This window comes from Pogonomyrmex barbatus, unplaced genomic scaffold (genome assembly GCF_055798465.1).
Source record: "Pogonomyrmex barbatus isolate J1 unplaced genomic scaffold, ASM5579846v1 scaffold2, whole genome shotgun sequence".
NCBI classification, from domain to species: Eukaryota; Metazoa; Arthropoda; class Insecta; order Hymenoptera; family Formicidae; genus Pogonomyrmex; species Pogonomyrmex barbatus.
The window spans coordinates 25,360,958-25,385,431 of NW_028297116.1; the positions used below are offsets into that span (position 1 = coordinate 25,360,958).

The 24,474-nt window shown below is 33.4% G+C and overlaps 1 protein-coding gene across 5 annotated transcripts in view; it reads left to right on the top strand.

Moving 5' to 3' along the window:
• alpha-Catr (alpha-catenin related) overlaps positions 1-24,474 on the top strand; it is a 64,452-nt gene that overhangs the window by 26,374 nt on the left and 13,604 nt on the right. For all 5 annotated transcript variants that reach the window (XM_089076922.1, XM_089076917.1, XM_089076921.1 and 2 more), the window contains 6 exons: positions 10,888-11,077; positions 19,354-19,631; positions 19,752-19,994; positions 22,628-22,891; positions 23,408-23,659; positions 24,274-24,433. In XM_089076922.1, coding sequence (XP_088933048.1) covers positions 10,888-11,077; positions 19,354-19,631; positions 19,752-19,994; positions 22,628-22,891; positions 23,408-23,659; positions 24,274-24,433 — 1,387 coding nt within the window. The remainder of the gene's footprint in view (positions 1-10,887; positions 11,078-19,353; positions 19,632-19,751; positions 19,995-22,627; positions 22,892-23,407; positions 23,660-24,273; positions 24,434-24,474) is intronic.

A 24,474-nucleotide genomic window follows, 5' to 3' on the forward strand; every position in this document is an offset into this window, starting at 1 on the left:
ATGTATATCAAAAATTCAAAAATAATATTACTAATAATGTTTACTACTATACCATAATTATTATATTATAATATTTTGCTATTATGTTCATTAATGCATTTTATCTATATGTGTGAATTCTTAAGTCAATTTTCCATATCGTTTTCGAAAAAATAATTATAACATACATGTTCATAAGACACAAATAGTGCATATATCAGTCATTTATCTATCACAATATTTCTTATATTAACAAGAATGAAAAAAAGAATATTAATGTAAACTAACTTTTCAATAAATAGATTACAAATTTTTAATAGTTCTATCATGGAAAATATTAATCTTAAATATCTCAATTTAGAAAATGTCAATTCTATTATTAGCATCTTTTGAAACTTGGCAACAACATGCAACATCGAATAAACAGCGCGTAATGTGAATGAAGATTTATGACCAAAAATCATATCTCAAAATCATAAATCAATATAGCAATCATAAACCGAAAGATCTAATCTTATAATTTTTAGGGTTGGGAAAGTTACCTTGTAAAAGTAATTAGTTACAGTTATAGTTCTTTCCTTTCAAAAAATAACTAGTTACCATTACAACTAATTACTGATTTTAAAAAATACATGTTACAGTTATACTTACTCAAGTATTACAAAAGTAACGAGTTACTTCTCTGTTTACTTCCTATAATGTTTTGTGCATTGCTATTTTAAATACAAAATCTTATATTTCTAATATATTTCTTGTAATATATTTCTAAGGACTGATTGCAACGACATTGAAGTGAGATTTAAAACTTTAAATTTATTATAGCAGTCGAATTTGATTGGTTCTTATTTTACATCTAACCAATCACATTAAGATTAAGTTCGGAAACGTCATTCCGAGTGCTCCTACGCATCATTTTATTCTTGTTTAATATTTAGAAAAACAAGAATAAAATGATATATGGAGTATTCAAATGTTTTCGAACATAGTCTAAAAGTGTGAGAAGCAGGCTGTCAATGCTATTAGCTGTGTTCAACTCAAGCAGCTTTGCAAGTGTGTAAGATTCTTAAATGTGATTAGTTTATACATTTAGATCCATGAGAAACTAAGGGAAAAACTAACAAAAATCCATCATATCAAAGATTTTTACAACAGTTGCAAAACTGCTTCCTCTACTGAACGTAGCCATTGTGTCATTTTATCATTAAATGTAAAACAAGGATAGAATAACACAATAGCACTAAATGACAAATAAATTTGAAATATATGAAGTAACGATGAAAGTAACTATCAAATTAGTTATTAGTTACTAAAAAAATGTAAATTAAGTTAAATTACAGTTATAAATGAAAAAAAGAAACGAAGTTAAGTTATAATTATTGAAAAAAAAGTAACTGTAACTGTAACTTTGTTACAAATAACGAGTTACTTCCCAACCCCGATAATTTCATACGATGTTGTCAAATTTCACTGATAATATAACCTGGTTTTAGCAACAATGTGATTTTTCTCTCAGAAAGTAATATTAATATTTATTAATATTATTTAAAAAATAATTAAAGACATACAGAATGTTCGAAGAAAATTATTCAAAATACAAATTTTACTCGTATATTTCATAGATTGGTCATAAAATTAAAAAGTTCTATGCCTTATCTTATAAATTTCTTCCTCTCCTAATCTACCAATTTGTTTATTTAAATAAATACTAAAGTAAAAATTAGATATGATATTTTAGAAATCATTTTGTAATTTAATAACGATTATTTTTATTATCTTAAACTTTTTCGAATAGAAATGGTCATTTGATTAGTGAAGTGCTACCATGCATTTTTAAACAAAAATTTCGATCCTCGTATGAAAGATGAGGGAGGTAATAAAGCAAATGTAATTAATTTAGAATAAGAATTCCAAGAATAAAATCTTGGAATTTGATCATCTCAATGTATCTTTGACAATATCTCCATATTAAATTTTGCGGAGGTATTTGAATAAAACCGATTTTTCATTTTTGCATACCATGGATACGTGTTAATAAATTGATCTCAATTTCTCGCGGTTCGGCAAATCTCGATGCGTGTACGTTGCGGTGTTACTTTTGAAATGGAAATGGTGGACTATAGTACAATGGCCGCTGGACAACTGAATTCTCCAAATTAGATTGGCTCTTTGTTCACGATTCGTTCGTAGCGACTGATGTTATGCGTATACTTGGCGGATCAATTAGCGGACCGTTCTAGTTCACAGCGTGAAACAGAATAAATTGGCTCAATAATTCGTTTTCATCGGTTTCCTAATTTTTGCTCAACGATACCGAAATTTCTCCGTCTTCAAAGGAATCGTCAGCCAATCCAACGTAACCTATAGGCTATTCATTTTCTTCTCCCCAATCTTTTCACTCGCGCGAATCAAAATAGGATTTTCATTTATATTCTTCTTCTATCTCGAGTACCGGTTATGGGGATTCGAAAGAATACATGTATATATGTATATTGTAATATACATATATATATATATATATATATATATATATATATATATTGTATTGTTGACGTGTTATTCTAAATACGTTATTTGCGATAAATATCATCACATGCCTCGATAGTCGAAGGGATAAGATGCCTGCCCGGTAAGCAGGAGATAGATCCAGGTTCGATTTCTGGCTGAGGTGGTATTTTTTCGCAAAATAATTATGAGTTTTCACGACTGGTTCGTCGGGCCCCGCCGTGACGCACACCCTCCCTTCGAGTTATCACGTTTCATCGAGTAATCTCCTTTTTCTGTCATGATGGGAAATTGGATCGAACTGATCATGGCTGATCGAAACGCGCTACATATGCCTTTAGCTGTCATTCCATTCTGATGCTTATTCAATATTCGAGAAATCGAGATTCGTGGAAGAAAAAAATACATCTTATCTACCCGTCGTCGTTCGTTGTCACCGGTTAGATCCGTGTTTCCGAAATTCCTAACGAAGCGCGTTTGTGCAGTGACTTGAAGAAGAAAAATTGGCACGTTGTCTTTTGAAAAATCTGTCTGTACAGATTGTGCAACGTCAGTGCAATCACGTCGCTATTTGCCGTCAATTTCGGCAGATTGAGCACTCTAATAAATGTCTGGTTTAAAGAATCAAAAATTAAATCAGCACATTTGTAAATAAATGTACTTACACAAGATAGAAAAATATCATTCGTCGCAGTGCCAGATTACGGAAAGAAGAAATTGATCGACAGCAAGAGAGGAGTTTAGACGCTCTAGATAAATAAAAAATAAAAATCATGTCCTACAAGACGATGAGTCAGGAAGGAAATGGCAAAATGAGAAAACTCGAAGAAAGAGGACCATGGACGGAGTGAAAGCTCATGTATCTTTTATAAAGGTGCGGAGAGAGACTTAGCAACAACTACGCCACAAGTGAGTAATTGCATGAATGCTAGTCTCTTTTCAAAAGGGAAAAGAAGAATCAAAAATACAATGATAAAGAAGAAGTAAATTAAAAAAATAATGTGGGTCGAAATAATGAAGCAAAATAGCAAGATTTCAATCCGAACATTCATAACGAGAGATTTAAGTCCCCTGATTAACACGATTGCTGATCTTCTTTGGAGACTTTGCAAAGTAAAGAGAATTCATAAAATTACTCTTAAATCTTAAAATCAGTCGAATCTACCCGTCAGCTTTTATTCGTGACTGCCGTTCTTTGAGTGCTTTAATTAAATTTATCCGTGAGAAGCTTCTCTTCTTCTTTTATGCAATGCATTCGTTTAGGATGTTCTTTATAGATCGTTAAATCGTTATTTTCCTGAACGAAGGGACAAAAATTCGTAAATATTTACTATTAATCTGAACATATGTTTCTTATGAAAATTGTTGTTTGAAAAATAATAAATCAATTTGATAGTCCATCAATCAGATTGATGGATTTTTTAATAAAAAATAATAGACTTTTAATAAATATGATATAACCTTGAAATATTTCGCTCAACGCTTCCGAAATAATTATTTAAATTTCTTGGTGAGTTATCGAAGGTATATATAAGTAATATCGTTTTTTTCAGATTGAGTAAACATTATCATCTTGTTCGTGAACGTGATTTATTATTACTCTTTTTATAATTCTATTATTAATCTTAATAATTAAATTATTGACATTTAGTGTACTTATCGTAAAATTTTGAGAATTTGAGAAAGAATTTGAGTGTATCGTTAAGAATGGAAGGCCCAAGTATGAATAACATGCACATTTGATGCTTTACGAGTTTCAATGCCGTTAATTCCGCTTTACTCTAGTGCCTTGAATGTCAGAGTATGCCAGCGTTATTTTAAAAAAATTTAAAAATAATGATTTCGATCTTTCCGATAGACCAAAATCTGGACCAAATCTACTTTGCTCAATCATCCTTATTTTACAAGAAGATAATCAAAATTTTCAAATTTGCCAGAAAGATGGAAAAAGATTATCATGATGGAGATTATTTTGTAGATTAATCTGTACTAAATTTTAAATAAAATTTTGCATATCAAAAAATAACATTACTTATGGGTATCTCTAATATATAATGGTGCCTATCTTCAATACTAAACGAAACGATAGGCTACCTGCTTTAGTCACAGCAGGTGGGGGCAACCCATCGTTTTCGCTAGCGGGATGATTGCGTTCGTATTCGTGAAGATCCAAGAGAGATAGCTCCAAGAGCTCCTATTCCGTAAATGAAAGATGTGAGATGAACAAAATGAAGAGGTCGATCACAAACAAAAGTTTATCCACTTCAGCACTGGTAATATTAAATAGACAATGTCAAGTAAAATTACAAATATATCTTGCTATGTTTTTTTTTTGCACATAAATTATTAATGTATTTGCAACAATGCTAGTGATATTTTTAAAAATCGTGAAAAATTCACATGCTGCGAAAAATCGATCGAATGTGATTTTTAAAAATCCAAGAATATGAATTGTCGCATTTTACTGTCTTCTCTACCGGCATTGTTGATGTAAACTGCATTGTTGCGTTTAACGAACATTTAAATTAGAAATGCGCAATGTCGAGCGTAATATGCCAGCCGTTTATGAATAATTACACAACTCCGGTTACATGTCACACTGCAGCGTTAATGAACACATGGGATTGCTTAGCGTTATTTATCGGATTATCATGATAGCGCGAGTAAAATTTCTGCATGGAAATGGGATATCAGGATATGTCAGAATATAACAGCGTCGAAATATATAGTAGTGGAAGCTTTTAGCAGAATGCAAAATACGACAATGAAAAAAAAGCAGTTTGTATCGCATATTTTTCATAACAAGTAGCATCGGAAAAAATTCAATACTTTGATTAGAGAATGGACGTCACGGTGTATTATGACCAACAACGACATCGTAAAATGCGACCTCTTGATCACATTTTCCGTGGACAGGAGCAGCGAGCGATTATGCGTTAATAACGTCCCGATTATATGCGAGATATTACTCCCGCGGTCGCGGGGTAAGTTATTTCCGCACGTCACAACGTCACGTATGGTCGTCGCGTATTAGAGCGATAAATTCACGAACCGCCCTCGTCACGGAACATAAGTTACAGGACCCAAACTCTACGCTACGGTATTACGGGGGATGAAGATACGTCAGGAAACGCTTCGCTACCGCGGTGCGACATTGGAATTGATTGATGATATCTCGCGAGCTAAATATTCACCGGCGATATCGAGAATTCCGCGAATAGCCACGTACGTCGGGATGAGATGAATTTCGCACGATGAAAGCGATTAACGTCGTATCGTCGAGTACTCGAATCGATATCGCTCCATAGCAGCCGCAGCAGAGACTCTAGCCTTATTATTGTTAATGCCGAAATGCGGCGAATGAGAAAAATGAAGAGAGGTAAAGAGAAAGCCATCGGCTTAAGCGTAACAATTTAATCTTAATGAAAAATAAAAGAATGATGTCGCGTCGAATACAAAATTCATGGACTTTCGGGAATTTTCATGCAAGAGACGACCGATTTCCCTACTCGAGGAGAGAGAGCTATTTCAATTATTCGTCGGTTACTCGCGCGTCGCTCGAGGAAACTCGTTGGAATTTCATCGTGAAAAATGGAGTTCCGGTCGGCGGAAATTATGCAAAGTTATATTGAACTTTGCACGAGACACTTGCAAGCGGCAGCCTTCGTTACTAGTTCCTGCTAGCGACAAACTGTCTGTCATTAAAATATGATATGATAGAAGTAAGATATTCTGTAAGTGTAACAATCTCCTTCTGTAATTCTTTCTGTAGTTATATTTATATAAAAACTGATAAATATGGAAATCACAGAATTAAATTCTTCTCTAGAGACATAAAATATTTAAACTAGTTGCAGTAATACACACGTGTGTGTAATGTGTGTGTAACGTGCCTACATCCTCTTTACATTTTAAAGCTTACATACAAATGATATGATAACAAATTGTAAACATTGTAAAGTGCGTAATGCGTTACGCGTAACGCAATGAGATATATATCATTAATGCTAAAAATAGTTTTTAAAAATCCGATCTAACACCAAATTGCCGACGGGCAAATAAACACATTTAAATGCACGTTGTGTGCATTTCGTAAAATTCAAATAAATGACATCACCGAGTAAAATACGGGGCTCGAGCCATACTTGATGCAATCTCTCCTGCCGCCCTGCAGGGGGACCCATTGTTCTTTCTTCGCCTGTTTGAAAAAAAATGCGGCTTCGCCGCGCTTCACTCAGAGGGAATAATTGGTTTTTCCGACTCCACTTTGCAACGAAAGAAACCGTGTTCGGCTTCGATGACGTTGGCAACTGAGAAGTGATGGGATCGAACAAGCGTAAGCGGTGGAGCACTAGCGCACCAGGAGGATTATTTGTATATTCGCCAATGGCGTTGGAGGGTGTCGCCGTTGCGGTCCGACCTGCATCCATCGAGTGAGAGACCAACATCGCTCTGGAATATCGCCCGGTCATGGGGATTCGAGAAATATATACATATACATGTATATATTGTGATATATATATATATGTGTGTGTGTGTGTGTGTGTGTATCATTGTGATGTGTTACTCTAAACACGTTATTTGCGATAAATATCATCACATGCCTCGGTAGTCGAAAGGATAAGATGTCTGCCCGGTAAGCAGGAGATCCAGGTTCGATTCCTGGCTGAGGTGGTATTTTTTCGCAAAATGATTACGAGTTTTTCACGACTAGTTCGTGGTCGGGCCCCGCCGTGACGCACACCCTCCCTTCTTTCAATATCTTTTTTTCGAAGCAGAGCTTATATTGCTAATGTTATTAATTTTTCGAAACAGACACGAATAACATTAAACAGCCAATGTGAATCCAAATCAGATACATTATAACCGTAAAAATCATGAGTACAAAAATGTTTTTTTTTCGATTTCGGCAATTGCAAGGGGAAATATGCGAGATACCAGATATTATTGATATTATTACAATCAAATTTCGGTGTTATTATTACGAACGTAAAGTCCTGCGCATAATGGAGGAAATATTAAGGAATAGAAATTAATATTAAATTTTAGAAATAAAAATTCAGAATAAAAATTAAAATAACACACAATGAATACAAGTAAGTATAAAATATGACTACATTTTATACTTATTTATTATATAGTTTTATCCCTTATTGTCATGCACGCTTCTGCATATACATGCAATTAATATGCAACAAAGCTGTATCGTCATAGATGCCTCTCTCATTTACATAAGACGATCGAATCGGGATGAATGGAGTCGTATATATACATAGCTTCAGGACAGCGCGCGTGCGCGTGCATATACACACGTATCTGCACGCATTCATTTCTTAAAACAATACTCCGCAAGTTCAATTCCCCCTTCACTCGGAACCTCGTACTCCTTTTCCTTCCTTCGGCCGAGGCCGACATCTCTGAAAGGAACGAAATGCACGAATGCATCCTCTAATTGTGTGGAAAATGCAGTGTAGCTGCGAATGCTACAATCTGCGAATGCTCGGGGCATTACGTAGTTTTTTATCAAGCCGCCACGAACTGTGACGCAATTCCGCGCGCGAGGCGAACAGCGTATGATCGCGGGGTTATTGGTACGCTAGAAACGAATGCGGAAACGAGTGCGGAATTCGTGCTACCAGTGTATGCTGGGGAATACGCTGGTTATTTTGAAATCGCCCTGGGTTAGACGAGACTGCGACGTTAATTAAAATAGCTAGAGGATACACATTAGAGCGAGATGCACCAGCTCGTAAGCGCAAACGGTCTATAAACATTCGACTGCACTTTCATTAAATACGAGACACTTATGCGAGATTTGCCTCTTAGAAAGATAGTAATGAATATTAACGCGTAATAATTACTCGCTATTTTTCATATTTTACTCAGTTATATAGCCAGAATTATTTTAGTGATCACAGATTCCTCTTCGCACGAAGAATTGTATTATAAAAGATAACGCGATGATACTTGCATGTCATTATCACCACTTCGCTATTGCGATCATCGCTTTGAATTTTTGAAAGATATATGTCAAAAATTAATATCAATTAAAGATATTGATAAATTAAAATTTTCAATAAATAAGTAAACTACAAATTTTTAATAGTTTAATATTCACCATATAATTTAAGAAAATATTGATTTTAAATATACTTGAATTTTGAGAAAATGTCAATTTTATTAATATTCATTTTTTTTTAAACTTGGCAACAACACACAATATCGAATTTAAAGATATATACATATATAGACCAAAAATCCTGCATATCTCAAAATCAATATGATAATTATAAGCTATAAAGCATCTAACTTTACAGTTTCAGGCAATATTATTAATTTTATTCGTAATATGATTTGGTTTTACCATAACAATATAACAATATAATTTTACTTTCAAAGAAGTAAAAAAATTTGTAAATGTAATAATATAAAGTAAGCCACAGAAAGTTCTCTTGACCTTATGACCAATCTATAAAATATAAAATTTTTTGGATAATTTTTTTTTTTTTGGCAAAGTTAGAAACATTCTGTATGTTTTTTACTTTTAAATAATATTTATTAATATTTATTAATATTATTTAAAAAATAATGTAAAAAACATACAGAATGTCTCTAATTCTGCTGAGAAAAAATTATCCAAAATACAAATTTTATATTTTATATTAGTCATAAAGTCAAGAGAACTTTCTGTGGCTTACTTTACGTAAATTTCTTTTTCTATTATTCTTTTAATTTATTTATCTAAATGAATAATAAAATAAAAATCAGATGTGATACTTGCACATAGAAATCATTTTGTAATTTAATAAAGATTATTTTTATTATCTTAATTTTTTTCGAGTAGAAATGATCATTTGATTTGAGTGAAGTGCTATCATACATCTTTAATAATCAAATCACAAATTTAAATTTAGAGATAATTATTAAATAAACGTTTCAATTTATTTAATGATAATCCAATAATGTACAGAATAGTTTATACCGCACGATCATTCGCATCACTCGATCTTATGGTTGGCACGAATAATAGCACGGCGACATTGTGCATTGTACGCCACGATATCAAAAACGGATTTCGAGATAATAACAATTTTACTAGTACGTAATTTTATTGTTATTGTGACGCTATTGTTTATAAAAAGTTACCGCGCTACCATTCATGCGTTCGAAATTCGAACGCAAGTAACAGAAACCGTTCTGTATGTCATTCCATTACCTATCAAAGTGTGATCGCGAAATCTAAAGGAAACTGAAAATCATGATCGTTAGATATATTCAAAGTAATAATAATAATTCTACTGATGCGTGATTTGGTTTATTTGTGATTCGAATAGATCTAGCGCAATTCCGAGCGTCGTCGTATTAAGATTTGAGCTAGCAAAAAAAAGAACAATCACGGACGAACATTTACAAGTGTACTTGTTATTAGACGAATATAATGAGCGCTTTTTCTTTGAGATACCGACAACAGATGGAACATATCATCGATGTAAAGTTGGGCTCGCTTTCCTGTTCGCGGCGCTAATTGGAGCAAGTTTGTTCATTCGTGTTCGTTTGCATTCTTTGCTTGATTTAAATTTTTTTATTTGTCAAGATTTGCAATAAAGTGCTAGGAGAAATTACAAAATTCTCATTTATTAAAATATCAAAGATACAAAGGACAGGCTTTGTTCTAGAGTAAATTTCATCCAAGTTTTTTAATTAAATCCCGATTGCAAAAATATAACGAGAGAAATTAACTTTCAAAATTTATTTATTAAATTACATTATACCTGAATTTTTTGCTTGTTAAAATGTAATCGTGATAAGTGCTAGAAGAAACTACAAAACATTTATTAAAATATCAAAAATATAAAAATCATATTATATTTTAGAACAAATTTCATATGAGTTTTTCAATTAAATTGCAAATATAACAAGAGAAATATCGAATTAATTCTCAAAATCTATTTCAATCAAATCGTATTATATCTTAAAATTAACAACTGAAACACAATGATTAATTGCGTGAAAAATTCGACTTGATTTTTATTCATTATTTATATTTATGTATATATTTAACACGTTTCATTTTATTTTATAAAGCATTAAATATCTCGAAGTGATAAATTGTATGCCTCTTGGGGTATTTATTATTACGATGACAACGCGTTATATATAATACAGCTTAATAAATATGAATCTAAAACTTTCTTTCAAAAAAATTAAAATTTCATTTTGATGATATCGAATTTTTGAAAATAAAATTTTGCATACACACGCACACACACACACACGCACACGCACGCACGCACACACACACACACACACACACACACACACACACACACACACACACACACACACACACACAGAGATGTCCCCGACTCAATTCTGTGCACTCATCGAAATACTTCATCTTTACAGATTTCCACGTTAATCTCACACAGAGAACGACCGCTATGTTCGGACCGGAGTCTGCGAGCAGTCGCCAGGGTCGGCCAGGCGGTAAATTTGGCGGTCGAGAGATTCGTGACCGTTGGCGAAACTATCGCGGACGACAATCCAGAGATCAAACAAGACATGTACGAAGCATGCAAGGAGGCAAGGGTTGCCGGTAAGTGTAAAAACCCCTGTAACAACTCGTGCAAAAGCGTATATTGATAGCAGCATATATAAATAGATAGAAATGAAATAAAGTATCTACTTTATATAAAGTAAAATGAGATTAAGATAAAATAATCTTCTCATAAATATATAAATTGATAAAATACCTTTGTAATTTAAAAACTTATGACAAGTCTATGATCTTTATATATATTTAATTCTTATTAAATGAATGAATTTTTAACATGCTGCACACTTTATTAATGCCTTATTTTTCGTTTTGTTAAAACATAAAATGTTTTGTTAAAACATTTTCATCAAAAAGTTTCATTCAAGAATACATTACAATAATGTCGATACTCTTCTCATATTTCAATCGGATTAAAAAAAAAAGTGATATCAATACGAATTCCATAGAACGAGTGAACAAGAACGGATAAAAATTATACGACATAAACACAAATCCAATGCAAATGTATTCGCGAGTATTACGATAGTGCATTAATCAAAAGTTGAGACAATACAAACGTAGCCAATTACACATTACAGAGTAAATTCGCATTAAAACTTGGCGCATTTTGCACACTAGCATCATGCATTATACGGTTAGAGATTATAGGAGTAATTTTAGGAGTAATTTATATAATATTATATAATATTATAGGAGTAATTTTAGAATAGCCTATTATCCAAAGGAACAATATAATAGTGAAATTTGCATGAATTTGCAAAATTCTACGTCTATGTTTTAAGATTATTAAGAAAAGAAAATTTAGATCTTGCTTCTAACAAAGCAATTTGTTATCATGATATGCATAGTCAACAAAAATTATTCAAAAGCTGATACTAAATTTTAAATATTAAATATATCTTTTAAATCCAATTTATATAAACATTATAAAATTATAAAATATCTACTAAACTTTAAATATTAATATTTTTTAAATCCAATTTATATAAACATTATAAAATTATAAAATATCAAACGACAATCAAACGAGGTTATGGTGAAATTATCTTAGTTGTAAATTGATAGGACGCAAAATATTTCAATACTTTAAATCCTCCAGATTATTGACAAGTCTGAATTCTCCTTTGAGATTATCTCCTTGTTCTCGAGAACAAATTGCATTATATTCGTGCCAAGAGTTTCTTTTCCGCGAATTTCCGCGAACGTTCAATCTCAGCGGATAGATATTTCAAAATCCCAATGTTTAGAATAATTATATTACCTGACATAAACTCACGATCGAACGGTAAAGCTGTTCATAAATATAAAATTGCATTGCACGTTATTTATAAAAATATTGCATCCTGAAAATATAGACAAGCAATAAAATATAAAGTAACATGACTGCTTTTCAGTTTTTATTTCCGAGTGGTAAGCTTTAATTTTTTCAAATACGATTACTTTTCAATAAACATCACGAAAATCTGATTCACGAAGATTTAAAGGATACTACGCACTACGGATTCGAATGCGATTTTACGATTCGCGTGAATGGCCCATAGCATGTAGCTTGGTATTTTATGTAGTCTCCTCGTTTTTTAAAAAGAGAGGGGAAAGGGGAGCTAAAAATATGTATAATATTTCACGCAAACATTTTACTATCGTACATAGTAGATGTAAAGACAGATCTCTTTCCCTGAATTACAACGCGTTCGAACGTCAACGTTGAACATCGAGAAGATATAAATTATATCTTTCATACGCAACCTTGCGCGAGCAAGCTCTGAGAGCACGCAAGCTGGAAGAAAGCTCCGCTACACGCGAGGATAAGGCTCGTAACCTTTGAACGTCACTCTCCGAAGTCTTATCGCCGGCTAAGATTATATCTCCTCGTATCTTCACGCCAGGCTGCACATCGCAGAACGACGAATCTCACTGCCGCTGCCATGTGGAAAGCGCGCGCGATGACCCAGTTTCACTGAACCTTGAAAGATTTTTCGCCACCTACATACAGGAGAGAGGAGCCCCGATCTTATTTTTGCCAAACAGCGGAGAAGTAATGGCCGAAATAAGGGCCGCGGATATTTCTTTCTGGCACACCTCTTCGGGGGTTTGCTCTTCGGGGAGAATTGTACGACGGAGAGACGGAAACCGGTCTCGGTGGTCTTTAACGCGACAAGTCCCGCACTGTGAAATTGAAGATCTTGAGAAAGGCTCTCCAAGCGAGACCAAAGTTTAACTCGAAGAATACTCCTCCCACTTTAAAACGGGAAAAGACAACTAAACGTAATAAGTACACATAAAGCGATACTGGAAACAAAAACTCATTTATGAACATACTAATTTAATGTAAGACAATATTTATAGTAACGCCCTTATATATTTAAGAAACATTATTGTTATTATCAATATCATCATCATCATCATCATCATCATCATCATCATCATCGGTGTTGGTGTTGTTATTATTATTATGAGTTATTCTTCTCGCTGTTATTCTTCATCGATCTCGCGCTTAAGAGAAAACGGCGATATATAAATAATAAACTAACCGAGCTTTCGTTACAACAGTCGAGGTCAAACGGCATTCTGTACGATCAGACATGTTTCATGAATTTAGAATATCGATACAAAATACTGTCGACGGTAAGATTATAAGACGGAAAATTCGATTATACTAGACCACGTTTAGAATTGCTTATCGGAGCACAGGACGTATCAATTCGGAGTAATGAAATAACGTTGAAAGGGCACCGATATTGTAACGATCGTGCGGGGACATGCAAGCTGACTACCCGCTGGTTTGGACAAATCGTTTCGCGTAGTATCGCATGTAAATCGACATGCACCGTAAGTGTAACCAACCGTGGAAACCTGCGAATGCTATCGTGCCTATGAGATTCACTATGACACAGCACGCAACGATTTTATATAAATTATCAGTGGTCTTTGCGTTTAGATCACCCTTTGTACACAGGTTAGATTTAGGTTGAGCTACTACCGAAAATCTTCATTTCTCAAAATAGAAAATCAAAAATTATTATATCCTTGTGAGACACAGAATGGAATTTTAGTAGCAACGAAAAATCGAGATTGTGGAATTGATAAATGGAAGAAGCGTGACACTGCGCGAAATGCTTAAACATCCGGTTATATTTCTTTTCTCTTTTCCAAGATACACTATTTTTGATACTTCGAGGAACCTAAACTCGTGTGTTAGAATGGCAGCGACGGCAATGAGAGCGAGTGCATAACGAAAAGCTACTGTCGTAAAAGATAAATGGCGACGTGCCAAATTTATATGCCGAGGGAAATAGCGCACGGTAATTAGGATAAAGCAACGATGAGAAATAGTCGCGCCTATCTAATCACAAACACACAAGCGGATTTGTAGTCATTGTCAACCGAGCAACGTGATGGATGCGTAAAAATTCTGCATTTAATATCCGGCATCCGTTCAATAATTAATAAAACTGGCTGATAGTCAATAAAAAAATTACAAGATCAGCGCTCTTTGATACGTATACGAAAGGAGTATGCTATGATAATATTTTCAAAAAATCGATTTTTTTTTTTAAATTTTTCAAAAAATAGATATCTTAGAAATGTGCTTCTAAAAAATTTTAATGAAATTTATATTTTTTAATTTTTTAATTTATATAAGTTATAGTGAAAACGTGCGCATGTGATCGATTGCCTTAAAACAAAACTTTAGCTAACTAATTTAAGGCCTGCCCAACCTCATGTGTTTAAGTTACAAAAATTTCTTTGATGTAATCAATCGTGTTTGTTTCACTGGCGATAAATTCATGGGAATTCACAAGTAAATTTGACTAATAATCGATATTAAAATTTTAAACGCGTTTTTTCGCAATCACTTTTCTTCAACTGGCTACAACTAGAACTAGAAATTTTTGACCGATTGGCTTCAAATTTTAAAGATATCTTCACAAAATAAATAGTTTCAATTAGGTATAAAATTTTTTTCAATTATTAGTTTCTGAGAATAAGATGTCAAAATAAAGATGTCAAGTCTGATAAAATTAATTTTTTTTAAATCGTCATCATTTTGTGAAAAAAAAATTATTTAAAAAAATTTCTATTAGTTGAAATTACACTTATATAATTTCAAAATTTTCAAGAATTTTTCATTTTTGATAATTATAATTTAAGTTCTCTATACCGCTGATGGATATTTTTTGAACATAGAGATCTACAATGTATAACATCACCATACATATATTATATATTCACGTACAAAAGTTCTTAAAATATTTTCAAAATCCATTCAATCGATATACTAATTAATTATTTTTTTTAAGACTTATAGTTATTTAAAAAAATCTCAAAGAAAAAGTTTTTGTGAGCCTTTACTGCAGCGTATCCTCTTAATATGTAGCACATAACAATTAAAACTATATAGAAGTCTCTTCATCTGACTCTTTATTAGCTTCTCTATCTTACATCTTACGATACGTCGTTAAGTCGAAATGGTCACCGATGATGAAATCACGGGATCACGATATACGAAAAACGAATGCAAAAGCAAAGATCGAATTCGCGATAATTGACAATAAAACGATTACATGCAAATAGAGACTGGAAATATGGCGTAGGGTGAAAATAAATTGTCCGAGTATTGAAATATCGAACCGGAGTGAAATCGAAGGAAATCACGTTATTGATGAAATGAGAAAACATTGACTAATGTCGAGATGCATCGTGAATTTTATAGTTCGTTTATGATCACATCGTTAGTGTCAAACGATAACCGCTTTCATAATTTATATATTTTTGCATAAACATTATCACCGAATCATCTTTGTTTTATCTTTTAAGCTAGAGTTAATTAATTGATATGATATATATAAAACATTTATTAATTGTTGATACGATGAGAAAGAAGCATACATGTATATACGTAGATATATAGAAGTATCTAGTATATCGATCGATGAGCATTGTACATATATATGTATATTAATCTAATAAGTTCATGTTAAAATTGATACAACGTTTGCAATGTTTAAAAATAAAACAAGCGAATTTCTATTATGAAATCGCACGGTGAAATTAATATAAATATTTTACGGAATTTATGTATGTTATTCGTTCCTACATATTTGTACATCGCGGTCGATTCATTCCGTCGCGTCATTTCAGCCAGCAGATTAATGTTTTCGACAGATTGATCAAGTTGATATTACGACCGATGATACTTTTGAAACAAAACATCGACAATTTTACCACAATATTTATCACGCGATCGCAAATAAGCGACGTTTCCCCTAACGTAACATTGATAAATCCATTGTCATGACGGAGCTAGCCGAATAATAAAAAGTTTTCAGCTTGCAGCATATACGAACACAAGAGAGCGATTTTTATCATGACGTGTCACTTGGGAAAAACGCGATATAAATTCACTCGGCGTACTTTAGTAGCGAACAGTAAAGAGGCGTATTCAGATAGGGCGGTCGTAAAAACCGATAAAAGAAATAACAAATTGGATTACACCGCATATAAAGGACACACCTGCACAAAAAGCCATGCAAACGTGAAAATCGTCTGCATTGCATATAAAGTGAGATACGATTAATGAAGGAGCGTAATATAAATATCGGATCGATCTAATAGCGCGGACTGATGGTAAACGCGGATAAACGTTCTGCTAACGAGTAAAGTTGGTGATTCATTAGTCACATTGATCGTCCATAAGCCCACGTTATCATGGTTATCATAAAACGCCGTTCCGCGCTATTTACTCCCGCAATTTAATGGTGCCCAATGATGAATGCAAAATCACTCGTACCGCGAGTATAACCGCAGATCTACATTATATAAAGAGAGCAATGCTCTCTCGATAGTGTTGGAAACGATATAAAGATGTTTTTCACATTGATGGCGCGCAAAATAATTAAACGGTACCATCGATTAGTTATATAAATACTTGTTATATTCACAAATAGACTGTGCTTAAAATTTGCAAATATCATATCGGTATAATATACAGATAAAAGACTTTTTAATTCGTCAAACAGAAAATCCATACGAGAGAAGAAAGATTATTTCTTTTTTTAAACTTGTATTTTATCAAATTAATTATTGCAAGATTATTGCAAGATTAATTATTGCAAGATAACAAGAAAACATCTTAGGAGTAATGAAATACAAATATAATAAGGATATCAAGGATTCAAGGATTATTTCAAGAATAAATTATGGTACAATTATGGTATTACGCGGGACCCATTAAAAGAAATGATTCGTTTATAACTGGAACATTCTTAATCACGCGAACTATAGCATTGCATAATTGTTCTTTCAACATTATCGCGTGCCGGCAGAAAGTTACAAGGGTAGCGATTACGTGATTGATACACATCTTGGGGAAAACTTCACTTTGGACAAAATTCACGAATCGTATTTTATGATGATGATTTGGTTTTTTCGCACGTTCCACCACTCTTATCATACGTATCTACGTGATAAATCAGATGGATACGGCACGTAGCGGGGTGTCAATGAATAACACGCGGAACAGAAAAACGGTCCTTCTCGCTTGCAAATAAAAAAATAAAAACATGAATGTCAATCTCAAGTTTGACGTGCTTATCCTGGCCCTGGATGCATTTTGTCCCGCGTATCATGAAAAGCGCACATGCCTGGGACATGCTTCTGCGCGTCACATCCGAACAATCTCTCCAATTGCAATCCATCTGATGCATCCACCAATGGACGCATCGAGATACCAATATCGCGATAAGTGTCGTGTGCTCTATTTGCTTCATTACGCTCAAAAATATCTCACCGAAGACGGAAATTAAGCGAACCCCCCCTCTATCGATCAAATCTATCTATCTATCTATCTATCTGTCCGTACATCAATCATTAACTAATCACTTTTTATGTTGCTACATTATTTATCTTATTTATGTTATTTGATTATGTTTTATTACTTATCACTTTTTACATATTAATTTTGTAATGACGTAAGTAAACCAAATTTTTAAAAAAATTGTTCTTAATCAGCGACACAGGTTTATTTTATGTTTTATATATAAAATATAAGATACAGACGATACAGAATATTTGCTCTAAATTATATGATAACTTTACTAATAAATACATAGAGAGAATCGATTACCCATCGCGGAATGATAATTGAATATGTAGGTTACGTGAAATCGTATGAAATCTCGATGCACTTCGATTTTTAAATAAGGTCAAGTTCTCTGCGTGCTTACGTAACAGTTAGTCTATATAAAACGCTATAAGGATTCCATATCGAGCCAACCGATCTTACAATGCATCGCTATACTAATCAGTTCGATAGAAGAATATATGTTCTCCAAATACTTATAGATTGCGCGATACATAAAAGAGGACACGATATCTTTAATCGTTGCATAAAGTATTTACAAATTACAAATATCTTAGATATTCAGAATTTAAAAATACTTCGCACTGGATCAGCAAATATTTAATTTACACGATACATATTATAATTAATCTTGAAATGCATCGCATGATTTGTTAGAACGGAAGAAAATAACGTTTCAATAATAATGTTTCTTTTTCTTGTTAACGAGAAAAGTATTTATCGAGTAAAACAGTGAACAAGCTCCTACTATAAGCAAATAACCAATTCGCAATAACCTATGAAATTAATAAACATCGAATTTATGAAGAAATCCAGAAAAATAATATGAACAATGGATGAAAACATCCAACTCTTTTAATATTGGATATCATACAGTTGTTAAAAAAATATTTAACAATAAGATAATAGATTTGAAATCAAGAAAAATAAGAATTAGAATTTTTTAATGCTAAGTAATAATAAAATTTATTAAAATTATTTAATATTTCGATGCAAAAATGTAGATATATATGATACATATTTAAATTGTTCCACAACCACATAGTTTCTTAATTATGAGCTTAATTCGATATAACCATTGTTTAGATAAGATAGCGAATGTGTGAAGTAACTAATTACGAGCTTTGAAGAGCAACCACCAATTACGTAGCCATCGTACTCGAGTCAAGGAGGGCTTGTTCATAATTAAATCAGTTACTCCGATTTTACGGTGACACACGATAAAAAGGCGAGATGTTTAATTCATCAGTATTCCCCGTCCGCCACACTCGTTCGAAATTCGTTTGACCTATCTCTCTTTAAAGAACGTAACCTTGGCGTACAGGAGGGATTGGTAAAAAAAAAAAAAAAAAAAAAAAAGAGAAGAAAAAGATTCAATTTTACTTGGACTTTAATATTTATGTTTTACAAAAATAGAAAATACAATCCAATTAATTGATTATGTTACATTTAGGCTCGGCGATCGAAAAATTATGCGAATGTGCCTTGGAAGACAATCTGGCTGACCGAGGCTCCGTCGTAAGAGCTGCCAGATGTCTCCTAGGCTCGGTGACAAAAGTCCTCCTCCTGGCAGACATCGTCGTAGTCAATCAATTGCTCCACGCCAAGGATAAGGTCGCCCGCAGTCTCGGGCGTCTCGAAAGTGTCTCGAATTTCACCGAATTCGTCAAGGCATTTAGCCAATTCGGAGGGGAGATGGTCGAGTTGGCGCATTTAACGGGCGATCGACAGGTGAGACTTGTTTTCTTGCCGAAACCAATATTTCACTCATAAGTTTCTTCGCGTGCGGTTAACTTCTAGTAATACAACCGTGACTCGATTAACATTGAAAAAGTTATACCTCATTTCCAGAATGATCTCAAAGATGAGAGACGACGTGCGCAGATGGCGGCGGCTCGTCAAGTGCTAGAGAGAAGCACCATGATGTTACTTACATCCAGCAAGACGTGCTTAAGGCATCCCGAATGTCCATCTGCTAAGGAGAACAGGGACACCGTTTTTTGCCAAATGAGAAGAGCGATGGATCTGATACATTATGTTGTCAAGGACGGTGTATTAGATTGCAGCGAATCTCAATCTTATTCGAATTCACAGGTAAATTATTCGTTTCGAGGGTACTTTAAAACGCTCATGGATGAAATGATGAAAGCATTTTCCACTGGATGTTATGTTAGGATTAATTTAATAAAGTTAGTAGTAGGGGAATAATTGATATAAAATATTAATTTTTTCATATTTATTTTTACAATATTAATTTACGGAACAGTGTAAAATAGCGAGCTAGTATGAATTAATAATGGAAATAATAAGAAAATAATTATCGACATGAACATTCCCGCTTCCCAGTTTGCCAAGAAACGCTGTAGTTATTGCGGCTGCCAAATAAGCTGTGTTAGCTTCCAAGCATTTATAGCTTCATTATACTCTATCGAGAACGCGTAATATGTCCATATTGTAAAAAATTAGAGAGGAAAAGCCGCATATTATAAAATATTTCCGAAAGCTTTGAAAATTCAACATTTCAAAGAGCCTTTTTCTGCCAAATTGTGATTTACGAATCGTTTCGTAATATGCAATTTAAACGACCTTGGACCGCAATCTGCTGTCCTTGCAGAAGTTGTAAACGAGATATCGAAACGATCCCGGTACGACTCGAGAAACCATAAATAATGGCGCGATGTCTGACCTGGCGCGAAATCGATAAGCGGCGGCCAAAGATGGTAGAGGAGAATTAGCAAGATAGGTCCTACGAATATCAAATCGATCATGATTATACATACATAATCGATTATTTTCGACGATAATTATTATAACTTTAACAAATTTATGATCGTTGATCTATTTTAAATCTTTTATTTTCATATACGTTCTAATATACAAGATATTCCAAAATCATCGCATTTAAAAGCAGATTCTTTAGAATATTCTAGAATGAACATCCTGATACGAACATGTTAAAATTATAATAAAATTGTAATAAATTTATATAAAAAAATATAAAAAAATTATAATAAAGTTTTTATTTAAATAATCATTTAAATTTAAATTATTAATGATTAAAGTTTACAAATCACAGAGCTGACATTTCGCGCACTATAACATGGTGATATGATAAAGTGGTAAAAATATTATATTCATTTAATTTATCAATATCACCACAAAAAACTTTACTATATGAGATAAATATGGTAATGAATTTATTTCGACAACCGTCATAATATTTTGTTATTGTATATTTTTGTTATTGTATATTTTGTTAATATATTTGTATTGAACTAATATTTTGACTATGATTATTGAACTAATATTATAATTAATTGTATAATATATAAATAGATTCTGCAAAAATGATTTCTTAATAAAAATATTGCATATTTCTATGATAATCTCGACGTTGTTGAGAGGGCCTTCGTGATACCATTTGTTATATCATCATGTTTGAGCGCGCAAAATGTCAGATCTATAATTCGTGAATTTTAATCGCTAAGAATTTAAAAACAATTATAGCCTCGATATTTTTGTATAAGGATTTTATTTTAGTATATTTCAAAGAATCTGCTCTTTAAAGGAAATTTTATGATTCTGAGACATCCTGTGTATTTTCAAGGCGTTATTTATTCGGAGGTGCTAACTCGAGAACTCGAAAATTTCAATAAATTACGCAAGATTAAGAATAATATTATAATTATAAAAATAATAAAAATATATATAAGAAAATATATAAGAATAATAAAAAATTAGCTTAGCTAGATTATAGCTAACCCGTGCTAAATTGTCATGAAAGAAGACTTGAGAATATATAATGATACAGGAAGCAAAATACGCGATAGAAAGAAATGAAACCAACGATAAATTGCAGATTTTACTCTCTTAAATTTTCTAATTGGACTGTTTCTTGCCAAAAATTACGCAGACATAGCAACAGCTTCACATAAAAAGAATCGTATATAACAAGTGGTCCTCCCGCCTCCCTCCCCTCTCACACACACGTGAGTTTTTTCGTAAAATTAAATATATGTTAAAAGTTGGATATAAAAAAATGCGATTAAATCGTCACTTTTATAACGCCATTGTAGTTTTCTAACGAGAGTTTATAAAAACTACGTCTAAGCGTTATCCAAGAGCAACGATGAGAAGAGATAGCGAGGGACATCGATGGCTATCAGCCATCGTAAAGATCACGAATGATTATTCGCGTCGTGCCAAATTGTGCATTCACATTTACATATCAGCACTTCGACATGCGGTACTTTTATTCCGTGCCAGATTTCTTTGGAACATTACGAATAAATGAGGGAAAATAAAATATTTTACGTGCTATTGCGCTTTCGAAAACCTCTCGAATTTTTATCGAAACAACGCGAGAGAGGTCAAGCTGAACGACCTTTAACCGTACTAGAAAAATATATCCTTGTATTTTACACTTAAGTACTATCCACTTTCTGCGCGACATAATCGATTTTAGAGTGACAACCTAAATTGTAGACAACCTGACCAAGTGGGCGCTCCCAAGCGTGGCATCTCTCTAAAAGATTTAATATTATTTATGTCGTCTTCGTTTTTGTCATTAGCATTTCCAACGTTATAAAACGTAATTAACGTCCCCTTTATATAATTATATTAAAATGATTATTTAAATGATCAAGATTTTTTTCGTGTATGAAGAAAGAAAAAGATTTTACATTTCTCGAGAAAGATATTTCTTTTACGATTGCCATTACTTGCAGAGTCCGCAGCAAGAAGACTGGGACAGCAGTACCGTTTGCTCGGCTTTGAAGCACTTCGAAAGGCTCGTCGAAACAACGAGGATGACCCTGTTGGGACCGGGCTGTCGCGAAACACTTACGTCGGCGCTCGAAACAGTGGTCGAGAGAACGCAAGACTTCACTGACAGCGCTTACACGAGTCACGAGCACAGAGAAAATATCCTCCTGCTTTGCGACCGTGCAAAACTCGAGCTCAATACACTTTTGCGGATCGGCAATAGTATGGTAAGTCAACTCTGTTTCTCTACTCTATTTTAAACAATTGCATAATTAAATATATAAATACCGTATTGAGAAAAATGTTTGGTTGGATTAATTGGAATTCCGCTTGAAAATGAACAAATCAGAATTTTCTGCTTAAATCTATTAAAATTTTAATTGAGATAACCGGAATTCGATTAATATAATCAGAATCTTCTGATTCTGGTTTGTCCATTTTTAACCAAACATTTTTCTCAGTGTAGTTATATGCAGGAATGCGCAAAAAAGTGCAAAAGTAGAATTCTTAAATTTGTTATAGATTACGATAAGATTTACGAAATTATGAAATTTTTCAAACTTTCATGGTTTACCGAAGAAATCAAATTAGAAAGAAATCAAATTAGTTATAGTTGATAATAAATTCAGTTCGTCGTTAAAAATGACCAAATATACTTTGAGTAGCTTAACCCGAGTGAAAGATATCCCCTAACAAGTTAAACGGTGATAAGGTATGAAACGATAGACATCGTGTTCCGTCAGAATTACGAGGGCGGCGGGGGTTCACCTAGCTCGGAAATGGAACAAGCGGTGATGGGTGTGTTGCGGGCGACCAGAGACCTTCGCCAGCAACTCAGCGCGACGACGATGGAACAGGCCGGTGATCTTGGCCAAGTGACAAAAGCCGGCCAAGAACTGGTGTCAACGATCAGAAATCTCGCATTGGCCAATGACATCGACCGTCTGCAAGAGAGCAGCGACAGGTTCCACGAATATATCGAACACATTCTCGAAGTAAGCTCTCAGACGTGGCCCACGCTCTTGCGTGTGCATGTGCAATTCTAAGTTGAAATTTCTCCCAACGGGAGAAATATTACTTCGAGAAATATTACTGGCTTGTTTTACGAAATAATTCTCGAAATACCAAAATTACCAAAACGTATATGCTTTAATTTTGCATGGTCGAGTGATTCTAAAGTACTATTTTAACTTGAAAAACGAACCTTTTATTCATTCGAAAATAAAGATATACATTTGCTCGACGAAAGAAACGATAGCGATCGCTGCGACGCTGCGCCGTCGGTAATATAATTAGATGATAAGATAAACGCCATGAACAAATACTCAAATTGATTTTATTCGATATATACTACGCAGTGATCATCGCAGTCATTCATCACTTTTAGATGATAATTGGATTTATTTCACGTCTAACTTTAAGTGAATTAATTCATGTAGCTCATTACTCATATCCGACATTAACGATAAATCTTTGAAACTTTGAAGTGATTCTAATCGATACAATATTTATGCAAAGTTAGAGCACGCAGTTATTACCTTATCGATTTTAGACTACGAATGAAATTTCTTCTTTTTTTAAATTATTAAATATTATTTTTCCTTCCTAGGTATGCAAACTTCTAAGACATGTTGCGCTTTCGGAATCGTTGCAAGTGTCGGCCAAGTTCACGGAGATCAACTTAAGAATATATGGACCACAGGTTGTAACGGCCGCGCATACGCTAGCTAGGCATCCCACCAGTAAGATAGCCAAGGAGAATCTCGAGGGTAAGCAAATCCTCCAATGATACACACAATTTGTAACAATA